At 35.0% G+C, this 19665-nt stretch overlaps 2 protein-coding genes across 14 annotated transcripts in view; one reads left to right on the top strand and one right to left on the bottom strand.

The window, feature by feature from the left end:
• LOC122638070 (NAD kinase-like) overlaps positions 1 to 5752 on the top strand; it is a 30889-nt gene extending 25137 nt beyond the window's left edge. For 10 of the 11 annotated variants that reach the window (XM_043830771.1, XM_043830755.1, XM_043830781.1 and 7 more), the window contains 4 exons: positions 992 to 1163; positions 1812 to 2164; positions 3477 to 3559; positions 4637 to 5752. In XM_043830771.1, the coding sequence (XP_043686706.1) occupies positions 992 to 1163; positions 1812 to 2164; positions 3477 to 3559; positions 4637 to 4829 (801 nt within the window). In that variant the 3' untranslated portion in view covers positions 4830 to 5752. Of the gene's footprint in view, positions 1 to 991; positions 1164 to 1811; positions 2165 to 3476; positions 3560 to 3619; positions 3703 to 4636 lie in introns of all 11 variants that reach the window. The other variant, XM_043830727.1, reaches the window with a different exon arrangement.
• A 2125-nt stretch (positions 5753 to 7877) lies between these two features.
• LOC122626875 (uncharacterized protein DDB_G0284459-like) lies at positions 7878 to 18674 on the bottom strand. 3 transcript variants are annotated; one of them, XM_043807357.1, is made up of 6 exons: positions 15882 to 18674; positions 15515 to 15541; positions 9491 to 9612; positions 9140 to 9397; positions 8700 to 8936; positions 7878 to 8051 (listed from the first exon to the last, which is right to left on the bottom strand). In XM_043807357.1, the coding sequence occupies exons 1-6, from the start codon at positions 17672 to 17674 to the stop codon at positions 7957 to 7959; spliced, it is 2532 nt and encodes an 843-aa protein (XP_043663292.1). In that variant the 5' UTR covers positions 17675 to 18674; the 3' UTR covers positions 7878 to 7956. The 3 variants fall into 3 exon arrangements, with proteins under 3 accessions (XP_043663292.1, XP_043663314.1, XP_043663303.1); XM_043807379.1 differs by having other exon boundaries at positions 8704 to 8936; XM_043807368.1 differs by lacking the exon at positions 15515 to 15541 and having other exon boundaries at positions 15882 to 18673.
• Positions 18675 to 19665: the final 991 nt, after the last annotated feature.

The following is a 19665-nucleotide window of genomic DNA, read 5'->3' as shown; positions in this document are numbered from 1 at the left end:
TCATGAATGAAGTCTTAAAAAAAAAAAAAAAAAGGAAAATGTTATTTTTTCTTTTCGATTTATTTTTCCATGTAAAATCATTTCCTGGTCGTTTGTGCCAGAATATTGCATGTACACCCTATACATATATATATATATATATATATATATATATATATATATATATATACCGGGTATTTCATTTTACACGTACTACATTTTACACGACTATTGTTTTCTTAGATGGAACTATATCATGTTCTCGCATAGAGTTATAACCCATTTCACGATGAATTCATCGACCTATAATAATATGTTAGTCTTTCAAAGTTTTTTATTACCGTTATAAATTTATATTCATCGAACGTTTCTCAAGAATTGTTTTATTCCGGAATATTTCGATTGTAATTCATTCGATTGTAATCACACTAATATATGATTTACTTTTGTTTTCTAAAGAATCAATTATTATCTTTACTAGTATTACGTCTTCTTAGCGATTCAAAGTATGAAAAATTAAGTTTACCAAAAAAAAAATTCATTATCCTTAATAATTTATATAAAAAATCGTAATAGATATATGTACCTGCTAATAAATAAATTTTACAATTGAAAAAGAATGAAATTATCATTTAGAAATAAAGTAAATCAGTTCGTTAATCTCCATGATCGTTCTATCGATTAAAGGAGATTAGGCACAATTTCTAGACATTCAGTAAAATTATTTGACATTTATTATATATTTATAAAAAAAATCGCATGTAAAACTTTGAACGAGACACTTGGTATAATAACAATACATGTGCATGTATATATGTGTTCGTGTATGTACATATACACACAAAATCTATATTTATATAATATATAATATATAGATTTTAATTATTATTTTAATATATGAATGTGTCTGTATATATATAAATAAAATATTGTCGAAATAAATAAATAGTATATATATATATATATCGGAATGTAAAAAAATAATATTAAAATTTTCGCATTTATTTTACAGGATAGAATCGATTTTATAATATGTTTGGGTGGTGATGGCACGCTACTTTATGCCAGTCTTCTCTTCCAACAATCCGTACCACCTGTAATGGCATTTCATCTCGGTTCTTTGGGTTTTCTTACACCTTTTGAGTTCGACAATTTTCAAGAACAAGTTACGAACGTACTTGAAGGTAATTGGAAAGCAAAATCTGATATTATTTTAATCAATTTAAAATCTAATATATCATATTATTAGATAAATCTTATTGAAAAGAGAAAAACAAATCCTATGAGTCATATCCCACAAAAAATCCATCTTTCACGTCTTGTTCATTCGAAAAAGGAAAAAGTTCGATTGTGTCGCAAAAAAGTCTTAGTAACAGAAGTGGAATGCGCAGAAGTGAGTTAAATTTATATCTGAAAAACGAGACCGAAGCGTAGATCTCTCTGTTAACGTATTGAGTGGTCAACATTTGATATCTATGAATCATTGCTCGATCATAAGTTTTGAGAGGATATATTTTTAGATCGAATTTTCTTTCAAAATATTTATCATTTTAAAAACACATACAAAATGCGATTCTTCTCTTTCTACTTTAAATATATATATATATATTGGATTCTCTTATCTTATCCTTTTTCTATTTTTCCTTTAAATCCTTTTGACACACGTTCCTTCATTTTTTTTTCCTTATAATATTACAAAGATATCTTTTAAGTAAAATAATATCAAGCCAATAAATTATCTTTCCAATCGTGAATGAACAAAGTTCGTTTGGCAGCCATATATTTTTCCTTTCTTTTTCCATGATCTTAAGTGTATTGCTCTCTGTGTGCAGGTCATGCGGCCTTGACCCTCCGGAGCCGTTTAAGATGTATCATTATGCGAAAAGGCGAGGAAGGTCAGCCAGCGAAATCACCGACGAATTTGTTGGTGCTGAACGAAGTTGTCGTAGATCGAGGACCCTCGCCGTACCTTTCAAACATCGACCTTTTCATTGATGGCAAACATGTAACTAGCGTTCAGGGTGATGGCCTGATCGTTAGTACACCAACTGGCTCTACGGCTTATGCGGTAGCTGCAGGAGCCAGTATGATCCATCCTTCGGTACCTGCAATCATGATCACACCGATCTGTCCTCATTCGTTGTCATTTAGACCAATTGTTGTACCAGCCGGTGTCGAACTAAAGGTGCTTATATTTTTCCATTTTTCTTCTTATCATCATCTTCTCTTTATTCGTCATATCATTGATATTTATTATTAATAACAATCGATGATTTACGTGTTAAACGTAATCGAATCACTTTCTATATCAATTTTTAAAAGACTCTAATTTGATTAATTATGTACAATCGACAGTATACAGTGATGGGTCTGTTAAAGTGTTACAAAATTATATCTCGGAAAGAAAGTACTTTGGTGAAAATTTTTTTCCAAAAGTTTCATACTCAAATTATCGTGACTTTGAAGTGTATATGAGACGGAGAGATCGATTGAATCTTGGATAATTGTTTCAAGATCACATAAAGATTATCTTCAATTTATTTAATCGAAATCTCTTCATTTTTCAATGCATATTCTTGCCGTTTATTCTCGAGAGATTCTCAAAATATTATAAGAAAATATTTTTTTTCACAAAGTTCTTTTGAAGTTACAGAGCTTGAAATTTACAGTGCACCGTATTAGCATTATTCAAGGTATATAACGGACGTTGTACGAAACCTCTTTATATCATATATATATATGTGTGTGTATATATATATGTGTGTGTGTATATATATATATGTGTGTGTATATAAATATATTAACACATACATAAAGACTTAACAACTTTGATACATAGTATCTTAAGAGTAGTTTACACGGAAAACAAACAAGTTAGTTTTGTTTTGAAAACGTTTCAATGTCTGCTGTAAGAGAATATGCGATAAGAAAATATAGTTACCATTTAAAAGTGTAAACGTAACCTTCGTACGATCTTCAATATGATTATCTAAGGTCAAACCAATGACATCATTTTGTGTCTTCTTCGAGGCCACAAAACTTTCCTAATGAAACATTTCTATCTAAAATTCTTTATTTCCGAGATATTAGTTTGTAAGACTCTACGACAGACTCTTCACCTTTTCGAAGTATAAATCGAAAGTTTTTGAGTATTAAAAACTTGGTCGTTTTTGACGATGTCTTTGTCGATTTAATATCATCTAAATTTTTTATTATCCTTATCGATCGAGAAAAAGATCTCCCAAACGAACTCGAAACTTCCGACTGAGTCGATCGATCCCATAGAAGGAAAGTTGGCTCTCACTAACTCTACCGTAGTCCACATTCCCAGACCATGCGTTGCTCTCTTCGCCTTCTTCAAAATCTTCTCGAGTCTCGTAGTTACATTATCTCTTTGTTATATTGGCGTTTCTTTCTTTCTTCCTTTTTTTTTTTTTTTTTTTTTTTTATCTACAACGAAAAAGATTTATTAATTCTCTTTTAATACTTCATCGTAGATTTCCGTCTCACCAGATAGCAGAAATACTTCGTGGGTCTCGTTCGACGGTAGAAATAGACAAGAACTCTTTCACGGAGACAGGTAAAAATACAATTTTAAACATTTTAACTAATCGAGGGTCTTCCTCTTTTATATTTTCAGATAATGTCTAACAATAATGCCCGCAGCACAGCCTACGTTTCCTTTGATGGTCGGAATCAAGAAGAATTACGAGTCGGGGACAGGTCTGTCCTAAATTATACAAATGATTATATGTTTTTACTACTTTCGTATTTGTTTCTTTCTTTTTTTTTTTTTTCTTTTTTTTCTTTTTTCTTTCCCTCTTCTCTCTCTCTCTCTCTCTCTCTCTCTCTTTCTCTCACATTCACTCTTTCACTCTCACTCTCTCTTTCTATTTCTATGTATATACATATTTATATTTCTCGTCATTTCAAATTCATTAGATGTTATATATCTTAACATCGCCATGGAAGTAACGTCTTTTGCGTAATCTTTCCTTCTTCTTTAGAACGTCTTATCTTCATTTTATAATCTCTCTCATTCGTTTTCACTTTAACATTAATGAAAAACTGCAAGCCAGACACGATTTACCTTTCACTTTTGGAATTCCATAACCAAATCGGAAACGTTGGCTGATATCTGCAAGGTGACGGTACTTCGTATTCGTCCTATCTTTATATTCACATTGTCTAAATATCTTCAGATAATTCTTATTTGTCTTATCTTTACATACATACATACATATACATGTAATATAACATATATAAGTATATATACTAATGTAATAAGAAGATGTATTTGTCCTATCTTTACATACATACATACGTATATATACTAATATAATAATAAGATGTATATTTACATAATGTGAATATACAGATGTATATATAATATATAAGTTTAATATATACATACATACACATATATATATATATATATATATTAAAATTATATATAAGTATATATACTAATATAATAATAAGATGTATATTTATATAATGTGAATATACAGATGTATATATAATAATATATAAGTTTAATATATACATACATACATATATACATACAAATATATATATATATATATATATATATATATTAAAATTATTGTTAATTTAAAAATCACAGGTCTTATCTAACTCTAATATTATTTTACAGTTTACGAGTCACGACATCTATATATCCTGTACCTAGTATTTGCGCAGCCGATCAAATAACGGATTGGTTTGATTCTCTCGCTGAGTGTTTACATTGGAACGTTAGGAAGAGGCAAAAGCACCTGGACGAGTTGAGTGACTTGACGCATTCATCTAGCAATGATACCCTTGACTCTTTGGATCGCGATAGCTAGACAGAAATGTGTGTTTTCAAGATAAAACAAAATCAGCACAATTGGTAATATCAAACGAGTCCAAAAGATTTCGTGAGAGTGCCTCGAAAAGTGATAAAAACATGGATTTTAATCTACATACTGGATAACGGGTCTTGTTCTATGTCATTGTGAGAAATCATTAGAACTTCTTCTGTCAGTTGAAATCGATTATTCATAGATAGTTTATTATCAAGGATCAAACGTATGCACGTTGGAGGATAGAAAGCATAGTCTTCGTTTGTCAATTTTCTCTTTCGTTTCGGTCTTCTTTTTTTGTTTTTATCCTAGACTGACTGTATATATCCAAGAGTGAAGTGTTTCTGTCTTCGAACGTGTTAGATCAACGTCGCTTTATATATCAACGATGAGAAATTACAAGCCGTTATTCGAATTTTACATTATATCCAAAATGACTGAGATAAACGAAGCTGGACTGCACATAAAATATTAAACTACTAATATAAAAACGAAGAAGATACTTAACTACTAGTTCCAATTACGTTTAAACATCAACGTTGATTGTGAGCTTACTAAAATAATCGGAAATGTGATCAAAATCATCGGAATTTCATCAAAAGAAGAAATTGAGTATCATCGAACAATAATTTGAATTATGCAATTTCATTGATTACGTATACTTAAGATAATCATGTTCTTTGGATTGATTATAAGATGATCTTTGTTAAACAAAGTGAACGATGGAATTATATTTAGTGTCATCTACCGGGGAAAATCTTCAACTAAAGTTGTTCCTTCAGAGTTAGTTCGGTTGATTAACCGACAGATAACGCTAAATACTAATTCTTATAAATCATTGATGATTCGTATCGTAGACTATTGGAATCAAGATCTTAAATGTAATCAATGAAATCATATAAAATCTCATTTGATTTAATAAGAAACATTTGCTTCTTTTTAATCTTAAATATTGATAATAATATCGTAATATCAAATTTGCATAAATAATTTTCTCTTTGTCTAGAATCAAATGACTTTTTCTTAGAAATTCGCGAATTTATATTTATTCGTCGTTAGTATTATTTATAAAATTTTCGTGTGATCAATTCTTTCTTTTTTCTTTTTCTTTTTTCTTTTTTCTTTGAGACAATTTATCGCAACGATTGTAATTCTTTTTTATTTTAATACGTTTAAAATTGATACTTTTTGTTTCTCGGTTCATAATACGAGAAATATTTGATTTCTTTCGTTTTAATTAATACGATATAGAAGAAATATGATATAGATTCACTCGTAATTACGATCGTCGAGATTTATAATGAAATCGTCGAAGAGAGAAAAGTATCGTAATATTAGTTACCTTTACAATTAATTTATTATTATTATGTTTCACGATTAATTGTACTCGATACAAATTTTCGAACTTTCTTTTCCTTTTCTCTTCGTTTTCTTTCTGTCGATCAATATTGCATTTCCAGCTTTCGTCGACGTCGGTGCAAACTTTGAGATTCACCTCGTCGAACTTAAAATGACTATACGTGAGAAAGTGACGATCAAAGCGTAAAAAAAGTACGTTTGATCTGTGTGAGAGAGAAATAGAGAGAAAGAGAGAGAGAGAGAGAGAGAGAGAAAGATGGTACATGAACCAGAGTGAATTGATTTGTTAATGTTAATAACAAACTTTTCCTATGAATGTAAGTCTTTTTAATAAAACCATCTTTTGTACAGAAAGTCTTAATCAACTTTCGATAAGACTCCTCAAAGACACTTAGAAAAATTATTACTTATCGTAATCAAATGTGTAAATATAATACACGAAAGAAAAAAAAAATAATAATAATAATATACCGAGACAAAAAAACAGATTTGACTTATTGTACCTAAGTTTTTTTGTTTATTTATTTCTACGCGATGGGACACTGCGAAATCTACAGTATGTACAGATCAGAGTTTCGTAAACGTAACGAATATCTTATAAACGTTAATCTTAAACAAATAAGTAGTAGGATGTCCATGAGAAGATATAAAGTATTAAAGTACTAGGATTAATAAAAAAAAAAAAAAAAAAAAAAGAAAAAAAAAGAGAGAACAAAAACAAAAACAAAATAATTAACTTTAAAAAGTCTAATAGTAACGAGAGCTTAAGAATTCGTCTAATCGTAACATGAGATTCGTTCGATTAAGACAAGTTAACACGACTCCCATAAACACGTGTATATATATATATGTGTGTGTGTGTGTGTGTGTGTCTGTGTGTGTGTGTGTTTACTTTTACATTTACATTTGGTTATATCAGTCATAGGTATACGATGACTTAACAAGGTGGACGCATAAAATCATAAAATCATAGAGAACTAATTAAAATACTAAAAGCAATATTTACATTGTCTCTTTAAATCATATAATAAAATCAACTAAAACTCGAATAAGAGGAAGGTGGATATAAGACATGAATTTTTACGTGTATCTATCTAACTCGTAATTAAATATACACTCTTTTCCTTAAATTAGTATCTTAGAAAAAGACAGTCTATGAATGGGTTGCGTCTATCTGAATCGTACGCGAACGTGATTTTTAATTTTCTTTTTCTTTTTCTCTTCTTCTTTTCTTTTTTTTTTTTCTTTTGTTTCTTTTTTTCGTATTTCCTCTTTCCTCCTATACAGCTTAATCACTATCAGCACGTCAGTCTCATACAATTTCGTTCAAGCTCTAAACTCGTATCAAAAAATATATATCTTAAATCGATGAAAAACCTAACGATATATATATATATATATATATATATATATATATATATATATACACACATATATACATATACATATATATATACATACATACATATATATAATATATATACATACTATATATATATATATATATATATATATATATATAGTTCTTCTATAAATTGAATTTGATCGAAATGATCGAAAGTTCAATCATTTAGAAAAATATGAAATATAGAGTTTGTTGGAGCGAGTAGTCCCGACGAGAAAACGTGAACGTTTGTTTAAACACGATTTTTCGTTGTCTCGTATCATCTCCTCCTCCTTCTTCTTTTTCTCCTCCTTTTCCTTCTCTTTCTCCACCTTCTTTTCTTCTTGAACCATCGTAATCATCAACCCTGGCTACTCGCCGGCACCTTTAGTGCCTGCAATTCACGTACGTGACCGTTTCGCCGTTTACGACGCGAACGTAACGAGTACAGGCTCGGACGAAAAGTGCAGGTAAGTGGTGGTCTGTAAAAAAATAAAAGAAAAGCCCAATTACATTTGTAAGTCGAAGGGAGCCTGGGAGAGAAGTAGAAGAAGAAGAAAGAAGAAGAAGAAGAAGAAGAAGAAGAAGAAGAAGAAGAAGAAGTTTGGTGTTTTAAAAAGAAAAAGAAAAAGAAGAGAGGAAAGGAAGTATATAAAATAAAAAAAAAAAGTACAAAATACAAAAAAAAAGCAAAAAATGCATATTCCAAAGGAGCAGAGAACACGAAACTTACGTATGTATATGTATATATATGTGTTTCTGTGTGTGTGTGTGTGTGTGTGTGTGTGTGTGTGTGTGTGCGTGGATATGTAAGTATATATTACACGAGACATGCAGACGAAAAACGATGAAACGAAACATCGAAACGATCCTTTTTCTTCTTTCGATCGATACCACGAAAGAAAGAGAGAAAAGGAAAGGAAAAATCGATTAAGTGGTTATTGGCACACGTCATTAATTATCAGATGAAAAATCTCACAGGCAAAGAAACAGAAAGAGAGAAATAAAAAATTATAAGGCAAGATGAAGAAGAAGAAGAAGAAGAAGAAGAAAAAGAACAAAAAGAAAAAGTAGAAGTAGAAAAAAGAAAAAAAAATGCGGGAGTTAGTACTGTTAGGTCACACACTCACATGCCTTCTGATCGTCGTCGCCGTTCGAGCAAGACGGCTCCTGAATGTAAAGGGCCGGTTTGAGCGGTCGACCATCCTGATCCTCCACCTGAATTACCAGGCCGTGATTGCTGCCGTTACCATGTGGATTTCTTGGGGTTAGCCTCCAAAATCTGAGTCCTTGTCGTACGTCTAGTGCCAAGTGCGTACCCTCGTTCGTTAATGGCGTCACCAAAGAGTCCATCAAACGTTTCTTTGCTACGAATACACGTATGGAAGGTTGAGGTTCGTTGAATCTTTTATAGAATGTTTTTTTTTCTTTTTTTCTTTTTTTTTTTTGAGGCGGGATGATGATCGGGAAGATTTTTTCGATAGGAAGAAATAAGAAAGGGAATTATGTGGAAAGAATGTAAACAACAAAATGAACGGCGAAAAAAGTTAAATCGTGACCGGTCCCTTACCTCGATGCTTCCTCAACGTTTTCGTGTAATAGTACACCGATATTCTGATCTTCTTCTCATCCTCCTCTTCTTGTTCGTCAACGACGCTACCACCACTCGTACTTGATATCGACGACGTCAGATTCTCCTGTGGCAACTTGTAGATCCTCAATTTCGCAGCGACCACGTGCTCGCCCGACGTCAGATTCAATTGAAAGTGCATGTTCATCGAGAACGGGTCGGCCCAAGCTTCCTGATCCGTGTTACGCGGCGTTTGACCTGTCACACGTTAACGAATTTCCCCATTGGCGAGACTGAAATATATATCCTCTTCGTTCTCGAGACGATTAGATGAGCGATTAGATTACTCACACGTAGGCGAGAACATGGTCAGCCTTTCGCGTTGAACCTTATTCGCGTTCGAGCTTAGGTTGAACCTTCCTGTTAGTGCCAGTACTCTTGATTTTATATCTTCGATCGCTTTCTGGCCTTGACTGTAAAGAAAAATATTTCTGATTAATACGAATTTTGATACTCGCAAAAATAAAACAAAAAAAAAAAAAAAAAGAAGTAGAAAAAAAAGACAAGAGCATGAGATCGAACGAGAGAATGGGAATGACATGCCAAGCGTTTTTATGAACAGCAAGAAGCACAGCAGCTAAACAATTTCCATAACAAAGTTATTAATATTACTTCGTTAAAGAATCCATTAGAGAATATAACATAAAAGTTTTACATATACGACATTTGTTAATTCGTACCGTAGTCATAATCCTCTCAACGAAAATCAATCTTATCAAAATATTATCAAAACATTATCATTTTCTCGTTGATTAAAAGGACTATGCACTGATACAAATCTCCTTTCGCTTATTTATTGATTATAAAAAAAAAAAAAAAAAAAAACAGAAAAAGGAATAACCCGCTTCATTAGTATCACAAGAGCGTTTATCTATTAGAGTAAAATATCGGATGATTAAAAATATCGATTGATAAAAACGTGTTAAAATAAAAAGATTCTCATTGGTCGAAAAAAAAAAATAAATAAATAAAAAGAGAAAGAAAAGAAAAGAAAGAAAGACGATTAAAAAAAATCTAAAAATAAGAGGACATACATACACATACAAAGAGAGAAAGAAAGGAAGATCACAAGTCGCATCGAGTGTCCGTCTACGAATGTAATAGGTTATCTCTATCAAAGATTTTCGAGCTCGATTATGAAACAGCAATTACGTGCACGCCGAGCTGCGAAAATCTTCACCTCTAGAAACTATTTACGAGGACTTCCGTGTGCTATGACGCTATTGTAGGCAGTCAGGCAAGCAGACAAGCAAGCAAGCAAGCAAGGAAGCAAGCAAGCAAGCAGACAATCAGACAAGCAAGCAGTCAGGCAGGCAGGCAGTCAGGCAGTCAGGCAGGCAGTCAGGCAGTCAGACAGGCAGGCAACGATGGTCAGTGACCTAGAAAGAGGCTACAGGCTATAGGTCCGAGTCATTTATTATACGCTCTAGACAGCGGCTAGACGGACAGTGAAGATATCGGCACCCCGATCAGTTTTCTTTCTCTTTCTCTTTCTCTTTCTCTTTGAAATGTCTTAAGATATATATAAATGTGTGTGTGTGTGTGTGTGTGTGTGTGAGAGAGAGAGAGAGAGAGAGAGAGAGAGAGAGAGAGAGAGAGGGAGAGAGAGATTGTGCGCGTAAGAGCTAACGCAGACACGAATGCAGCCGTTCCGAGGCCGCGCCTCGAATCTCGAAGGAGTCTCAGGACTCGTCTCGATTTGCATTCCACGTCCTTCTTCCTACGGCCATCGTTTGAATTTTCGAGTTTTAGAAAATAATTCTGATGATTATTATTATTGTTATTATTGTCATTATCATTGTTGTTATTATTATTTATTATAGCTTGAACGTTGATAAGTCAACGTGATTCATCATCGTTGCGTTCATTTTATAATGTGTTCTTTTCTTTTTGTTTTTCTATTCTGTTTTTTTCTCCTTCCTCTTTTTGTTTTCTTCTTTTTACGAGCTCGGTAACGAGAGACAGATTTTTATCTGTATTATGAGATGCAAAAAAGAAGAAGAAGAAGAAGAGAAGGAGGAGGAGGAGGAGGAAAAAGAAGAAGAAGAAGAAGAAGAAGAAGAAGAAGAAGAAGAAGACTGGTAGCTTGGTCGGTATTTATACAAGCACCTTTCTCTCGAGATAAGATTGCTATGAGAGAGAAAGAGAGAGAGAGAGAGAGAATATTTGATAGGTATGTATAGAGTACACAAAGAAGACACACAGGTATTTAGAAACATGCAGAGAAACGTTACGATCGTCGTTATAAGGGTTAAACTCGAGCCGATGCCACGTCAACGACCTCCACCCGCATAAAAGAATTTTCTTTTGGTCAAAGATAAGGAGAAAAATGTTACGCTTCGAGTTTGAAAGAAGGTGAACAACGTGAAAGAATTCTTAAGTCCTTCTTATCTTTTCTTTTCTTTTCTTTTCTTTTCTTTTTTTCCTTTCCTTTTCTTCCCCTTTCTTTTCCTTCCTTTTGAAAAATAAAAAGGATTAGAGAGGGAGAAAGAGAGAAAGACGAAAGAGAGAAAGAAAGAAAGAAAGAAAGAAAGAAAGAAAGAAAAAGAAATTTTCTTTGGTTTCTCGTAAAAACTAAAAAAGAGGAAGAAAGTTGTAAGAAATCTTAGGACGAAATCTCTACTACTTCTTAGGTACGATTCTAGGCATGCTCGTTGATCTAGTCGCGTCCAAGTCACGCATTCTACGCCGTCTCGTTGCGTACGTGCCTCGTCTGACTACCGTCTGGTCTGGGAAAGAGGACTCGCGAGGAGAGTCAGTCTGGAGGCCGTCGTCGAACATGAGAACGGATCCGGTAGGATTACGAAGATACCGTAATTTTTTTTCTTTCTTTCTTTTTTTCTCTCTCTATCTCTCTCTTTCTTTCTCTCTTTCTCCTTTCTCTCTTTCTTTCTCTCTCTCTATTAAATTAGGAGACATAAGATAACACATTAAAAATTGTCGAATTGGAATTAGAAACTTTCGGTCGATGAAGAGAAAGAAAAAGAAAAAAAGGAAAACAGAGGGAGAAAGACGAAGAAATTTACGAGTTCGTGGATGTGGAAAGAAAGCAAAAAAAAAAAAATTTAACAAATAAACAAACAAACAAACAAAAAGTAACACTTTTACAAGATAGAGACTCGCTCTGGTCTAGCTACTTTAAGAAACAGGAACAATCTCAGGTAAAAATTATGAGGAGAACGAGATGGATATCGGGACAGGTTATAATCGGTGCATCGAAAAAGGAAGAAAGAAAGGAGAAAGAAAAAAAAATGCAACATGCATCGCTCGTTGACGAGGGTTGGGATGAAGTCACTCGAAACTTCCTTCTCTATCCTTTTCTCTCTCTCTCTCTCTCTCTCTCTCTCTCTCTCTCTCTCTCTCTCTCTCTCTTTCTCGTACCGTCGATCCGTCTGCGTTCACGTAGGAAGAGAGACGCATAGACAAGGTCAGCGCATTAAATTGAAATGTGTTACATAACGTCGTAAGAGAACAGCCTAACTGCAGTCCGACTAGACACTCGGTTATTACGAGGGTGCTCAACTCGGCTGGCCAGACTGCGTTTAAGTATGCAAACGACGGTTCTCGATTACTATTATGACTGTCGCGAAAAAGAACAGACGCATAAATCGCAGCCTGAGACGTGCGTCCTCTCTCTCTCTCTCTCTCTCTCTCTCTCTCTCTCTTTCCCTCTCTTTCTCTTTCTCTTTCTCTCTCTCTCTCTCTCTCTCTCTCTCTCTCTCCTATCCCTCCTACTCTCTCTCAGTCTTTCTCTTTCTCTCTTTCTTTCTCTTTTTTTCTCTCTTTCTTGCTCGAGAAATCTTCGTTCGTTGTATCCTTGTATCTTTCGTTAGGTTCGTCTCTGTTCTTTTTTCTTTGAATAATCATTAACAGCTGATGATCATTGATCTTGATCATATTTCCACTCGATTAAAACTTTATGTTTTAAATACGTTTTAAATGTATATATATATATATATATATATATATATATATATATATATATATATCCTTCTATATATGCGTCAAGATATTTGTCATTTGAATTATTTCTTTCTCTCTGTCTCCGTCGATCACTCTTCTTCATAAAAAGGTATCACGAAAGTAATAATTAATAAAACTTTAATCAATCCTTGATATTATCGACGCGCGTTGTGTTACACAAATATTTTTGTACGATCGCGTAATATTAAACTCGGCTAAACTCTTTTTCCTTCGACGAACAAAACTTTGATCGAAAACATATCCTAATTAGAAATGTTTCGATTTCTTTTATATAAAAGAGAGAGCAAGAGAGAGCAAGAGAGAGAAAGAGAGAGAGAGAGAGAGGCTACGCCAGTGCCGACACGAATGCATTTACGCGTCTAGACTTAATAAAATAAAAGAAAGGCCTCTCGCGCGCTTACCCGACCGCGCGGGAGGAGGTCGGCCAAGAGGAAGACGATTTAAAAACGCAGCTAGACTCCGACAGAGCCAGGGAAATTCCACCACGCGTGTCCTTCCTTAAGCTACCTGAGATGAGTCTGTCTCCTTTCTTTACCTCCCCCTCTTTCACCCCTTCCAGACCGTCCACCCTCTTCGACCTCTTCGCCCCTTCTTCCTTCTATAATCACCTATCCACCAGCCTTCTCTTACCAACCACCATTACCATCACCATTACCATCACCATCACCACGACTTACCCTCTTCTTATCCCTATTATGATTTCTTTCCTTTAGTTTCGGAAAAGAAGAAGGAAAAGAAGGAGAAAATATACGTGCATCTCCTTTCTTTTTCTCTTTTTTCCTCTTTTTCAAATCCGCGACGAACGAAAAAAATCACGAAGCGCAGTTCTCGGCTCGACTTCAAAGAAAACGAAAAAAAGAGGAAAAGAGAAAAAAAGGAATGAATAAAAGAAGGTGAGAGAAGTCGAAGATAAAAAATCCGCACGTGGACGTTCGCTATAACGTAACTGGTTTGCCGAGTCTCCACCGCGAAATCCTGATCTTTTTTTGCTTTCTTGTTTTTCTTTTCTTCTTCTTCTTCTTCTTTTTTTTCTGTTTCTTTTTCTTTTTTCTTTTTTTTTTTTTTTAATTTCTTCGTTCTTTTTTTTTTTATAGCGTCACAAACACCGTCCGGTTTTTTTGTCGAAAAGATCATTACTTTTCTTTTTCAATGGGACACGCGTCGTCAACTTTCCCATTTGTTTTTTTTATTTTTTTTTTTATTTTTCTTGCTTGTGTTTCTTTTCTTCTTTTTTTATTTCTTTTTCTACGGTAATCAATGTCGAATTATATCATAGGTTATTATGATTTAATCGTTATAAAAAAGATACGTTAGAGAAATTGTTTGAAATTGATTGATTTCATTCCATGAAATTCGTAATGAATAATTTTAATTGACACATTGCGGATAGGAACAACAAATGAATTGATATTCTCTGTAATGTAAGAAACACATTATGAGCAATAAAATTTTTAATTCATAATGTATTTAATTATCCAATTAAAGTTTTAAACATTTTAATATCACATGTATCAATTCGTAAACATAATTAATCGTACGGGCCTATAATAAAATTTATAAAAAAGCTGACAAATTTAATCTCTCCCTCTCTCATCTAATTTTACTTAAATTAAAAGAATGCAAAGCAAAGAGAAAAAGATCGAAAAGGAAACGAGATGGTTCCTATTTTTTCCATGAGTTTCTTTTTTTTGTTTTTTATGTTCCATTGAGATATTTTTACATGACGGGGGCAACGTTTCGAGGAGAACGTCGTCGTCGTCGTCGTCGTTGTCGTCGTCGTCGTCTACTCTAAACGTCCCGCGGATTCGAATGCGCGCGAGCGATCACGCGTGCCTTCCGATTCGTCGTTTTAACGATCTATCGCGGCGTTTCGCGCACGTGCGCGAATAAATATCGTGTGCAGTAAAAGTCTACGAAGCGTGCGCGGATTGGTGGTTGCATCGAAAACGATCGAAATAAATGTCGGAGTTTCTCAACGAAAGTTGTATGTTTAACGTCGTCAAAGTTACAAGCTTGGTTAATTTTTGTCTCTTATAAGATATCTTGTGTCACTATAAATTTTATATTCAGAAAGTTCGCAGCTAGTTTGAAATAACTCGCAATAATTTTAATTAGAAAATCATTCGATATGGCAAAGCAAGCATAGAATTATAACACACTTGAAAATAATAATGAAAAGAGTAAAGTGAAGAGAACGATGAAGAATAAAAGGAATAAAAAAAGAAAGAGAGAAGAGGAGGAAAAAAAATAAGAAACAAAGACAAAGATGTAACATGGCACACGATATCCCTTACCAACGCGGCTGATATTTTAGCCTCAACTGAGGCTTACCTGTCGAAGGTTGATGTTAGGTTTCCTCTAAAAGACGAAAAAGCACAATTTGTGAATATCAATGTTGCGCACGCAACATCGCAAAGCGTAGCACGTGATGAATCGAGAATTATTATTACATCGAGTGAATACTATCGATTTGCGTACGAAAAAGATATCTATATATCTAAATGTTATTATGAAAGGATGATCATTGTTAATAGAAAATCTTTTATAATCATTGATAATATTATTCTCAATAATATATATCTATATCTATATATTTGCATTTATTATTGACAATAAGGTGAAGATAAAGAAATTGGCTTTTTTCTTATTCGTACGCAAAAAGAACGAAAAAAAACAAGAAACGATTATGATAACTTACTCTCGTCGATGAGCCAGAGCCAATTGCTGATAGGACGAAAAGGATTGATTGTCCATCGATGTTAAATTGGTGTTAGCCATGAAAAGTTTTACCGATTCGGGAGTGTCGTTTTGATACTCGGCAGTGTCGTTCTCATTTTCCTCGAAGCTAGTAGAATTACGTTCATAATTTGGAGGAGCTTCGTCCTCGTATTCCAATGGTTCGTTCTCGTCTTCTACATTCTCGTAATCCGCGAGAGAATCGGCTAGCGACGGTATCACTCGATAAACGTCGTCTTCGACCCATTCCAATCCTTCGTATTCGCTGATACGTTTGACCGACAATTTCGAGGTATCCCGGTCGTTCGTTCTGTTCGTTGAATTTTCGTTTCTCGATTCCAGTTCGTTGGTGACATTGCTATCAACGATATCACGAGATCCTTCCGACAAAGTAACATTTTTCACGTCAATAGAATTCTTTGTATTAGTTCCTCGAATTTCCACGGGATTGGTTGGATCAAGACGATTCGGTTTGCCCAAGTAATCCAACTTTGCTAGGTTGAGATCGTCCAATCGATAAACTACAGGAATCGAGGATGGCGAAGATGAAGATGATGATGATGATGATGATGATGATGATGATGATGATGATGATGATGAAGACGAAGAAGTAGAGGAAAAAGGAGAAGAAGAAGAAGTGACGGTGGTCGAACTGTGAAAGGAATTGCCAGTGTTTGTTAATGAATTTTGTTTCAAATAAGACGATCCACGATATTTCGGAACTCTCGGAAAGGCACGATCCACCTGTTTTCTTGGTATCCTAGACTTTTCGTCGGAACCTGATGAATCGAATTCGGAATCGTCGTAACGTATCTTGAATATCACGTGCGGTTCCATAGCCTTGTCGAAATTACGATGGAAATTCTCAGGCGACGAGTTGCCATCGTCGTCGTCGTCGTCGTCATCATCATCATCATCATTATCATCATCGTTGTTGTTGTTTTTGTTTTTGTTGTTGTTGTTCTTATCCATCGGACGTTTTTCCTTCGATTCCTTCGCATTATCATCGTAATCGGAGATATTAGGATCGGACCAAGTCTGTTGGAGTTCCATTTTCGAGGCTAGATTCTCGTAATCCATCACTGCCTGTCGATTGTAAGCATCGAAATCGAAATCCTCGTCGTACGTCGATTTCTCTTGGATCTTTTCCCTTTTCTTCTTTTCGTATTTAGACAAATCGAATTCCATCGAATTCTTTCCGTCCTCGAAATGTTTCCCCTTAGGTCTGTGCCTTTCCCTTTCGAATTTGATCCTCTCCTCCCGTCTTTTCTCCTCTTCCTTCTTCTTACCAAGCTCGTACTCGCGAATCGCGAGTACCTCATCCAAACTATAATTCAAACTTTTCAGCAATATCATATCGGCTGTACTAAGATCACCCGTTATTATCTTCACTATAGCTTTTTCCAACATTTTCTCAAGCCTACGTGCGCTGAACGGTACCGAAACTTTTCCCTCTTCTAACTTCAAACTTTTCCTGGTTTTTTCACTTATACTCATTGGTACATCATCGTCGTTCCTCTCAAAATTGTTTATCCTTTCCTCGAGATGTTCTTTACTATTGTAACTAATATTACTATTACTACTGCTGCTACTACTATTACTATTATTACTATTACTACTACTATTACTGTTACTACTACTACTACTACTATTCGGTGTATGACGACGACGATGATGATGTTGATGCTGATGAGACCAACCACAAACAACGATGTTCATCACCAGCAACAAAACGATTGACCACCTCGACCTCATCTTTTCCAAATCTTTACCAAATCTCGTCGTATATTTCGAATCTCAAATTACATAGACAGAATGTACCTATCTCGTCAACTCAGCAATGATTCGAAGAGCATTCTCTTTCTATATATAACTCTATCTCTCTCTCTTTCCCTCTCTATCTTTCTCTCTCTTTTTATCTCTCTCTCTCTCTCTCTCTCTCTCTTTCTCTATCCCTCTCTTTCTCTTTTATTACTTTTAGAAGAGTACTCTTATTCGATCTGGATCGAAAGTGTGCGCGCTTGCGCGTACATTAGAGCGCGTGCCGAGAACTTCGGAAGCACCACGTGAAAGAGGAACACTCGGTCTCCAACGCAAGCGTTACCAAAACTGATGTCGTACGATTGTGGTCCACCAGGCGAATGTAGTCGCGTTGCTTCTCTTTCACTCTTTTTAGTTCATTCGTCTCGAACTTCTCGGACTAGTCTAAGTCACGAGAGAAAAGGTAACCGTGATATTCCTGCGAGTTAGGGAAGAGTGCCAAAGAGTTTATTTAGCTTCTTTTTCTATCTTTATCTATTACTTCTCTCTCTCTCTCTCTCTCTCTTTTTATCTATTTTTCTCTTTCTCTCTCTCTTTATGTGCGTGTGCACCGGCCGAGCAGTAGGTCTCGACTGAGACGTAGTGCCGCCTTCCTCACGGACATAATTCTGTCTACTCACTAATTCCGAGACAAGCACGAAGCCGCGAGAGAGGAGACGGTGCCGGTGTTACTACGATGACTCCTCCTCCTCCTCTCTCTCTCACTCTCTCTCTCTCTCTCTCTCTCTCTCTCTCTCTTTCTCTTTCTCTTTCTCCTTCTATCTCTCTCTTCTCCTTCTATCTCTCTCTCTCTCTTTCTGCTTCTCTTTCTCCCCTCCCTTTTGCCGAGGTTTCTCTCCCTCTCGTCTTCTCGCCTCCACCCGGTGTCTTCTACGTAGAAGAGAGACCCTTTCGAACGTGTGTCTCTTCCTCCTCCTCCTCCTCTTCTTCCTCCTCCTCCTCCTCCTCCTCCTCCTCCTCTTCTTCTTCTTCTGCTTTTTCTCCTTCTTCTTCTTCTTCTTCTTTTTCTCCTTCCTCTTCTTCTTCTTCTTCTTCTTCTTCTTCTTCTTCTTCTTCTTCTTCTTCCTCCCGAAAATCTTTCTCCCACTTCTTTCTCTTTACCTCTTCCCCTTATTCTTGTTTCCCTTTTCTTTTTTCTTTTCTCTTCTTTCCTTTTGTTTTCTCCTTCGAAATCGAGTGGACAGTCACTTCGATTCCGTTCGCTCTAAAGTTTCTCGATTTCACTCGAATCTTCACCTTTCGAATCTTTGAAATTCGTTGAAATTCTTTATTAATCGTCGAGTCCTTTTTCTCTTATTTTTCTTTTCTCTTCTTTTATCTTATCGTAATACCGATACCTTCCGAAGGGGTAGATAAACATAAAAGTACAAAAAGAAAAAAAATTAGCGAGAAGCGAAAAGTCGCGTTGGCGTTCGTACAATGATTTCAGGGGCAGCCGACGTACGATTTTATAAGGTGTCCCCCTCTCCGCTTTGTCTAGACGAATCGAAAGATATGATCTTTGAATCATAATGTATCGCTTTTAATAAATGCAGCCTCCGCGTGCGCGCGTGAAAATGCCATGCGCGCACGGCGGCGCGCGCCCGTCCGAGAAACGAAGTGGGTCCTAAAAGAAGAGGAAGAGGAGGAGGAGGAGGAGAAGGAGCAGAAGAAGGAGGAGCAAGAGGAGGAGGAAGAAGAAGAAGAAGAAGAAGAAGAAGAAGAAGAAGAAGAAGAAAGAGAAGAAGAAAAAGGGGGTGGAGATTGAGATAAATCAACTAGTTCCCATTAAGAACGAAATTCTTTCCTAAATTCTCTAATCTATTTTCGAATTAATTAATTTTCTCTCGAATTATTACTCGAAATCTAATCTCGTTTGGTGAATTAACATCTATCGTTAATTAATATTTTTAATTGACAGATCTCTTTTCTTCTTTCTTCTCTTT

Source organism: Vespula pensylvanica, chromosome 1 (genome assembly GCF_014466175.1).
Source record: "Vespula pensylvanica isolate Volc-1 chromosome 1, ASM1446617v1, whole genome shotgun sequence".
NCBI classification, from domain to species: domain Eukaryota; kingdom Metazoa; phylum Arthropoda; class Insecta; order Hymenoptera; family Vespidae; genus Vespula; species Vespula pensylvanica.
This window is presented reverse-complemented; position numbering and strand designations above follow the sequence as displayed.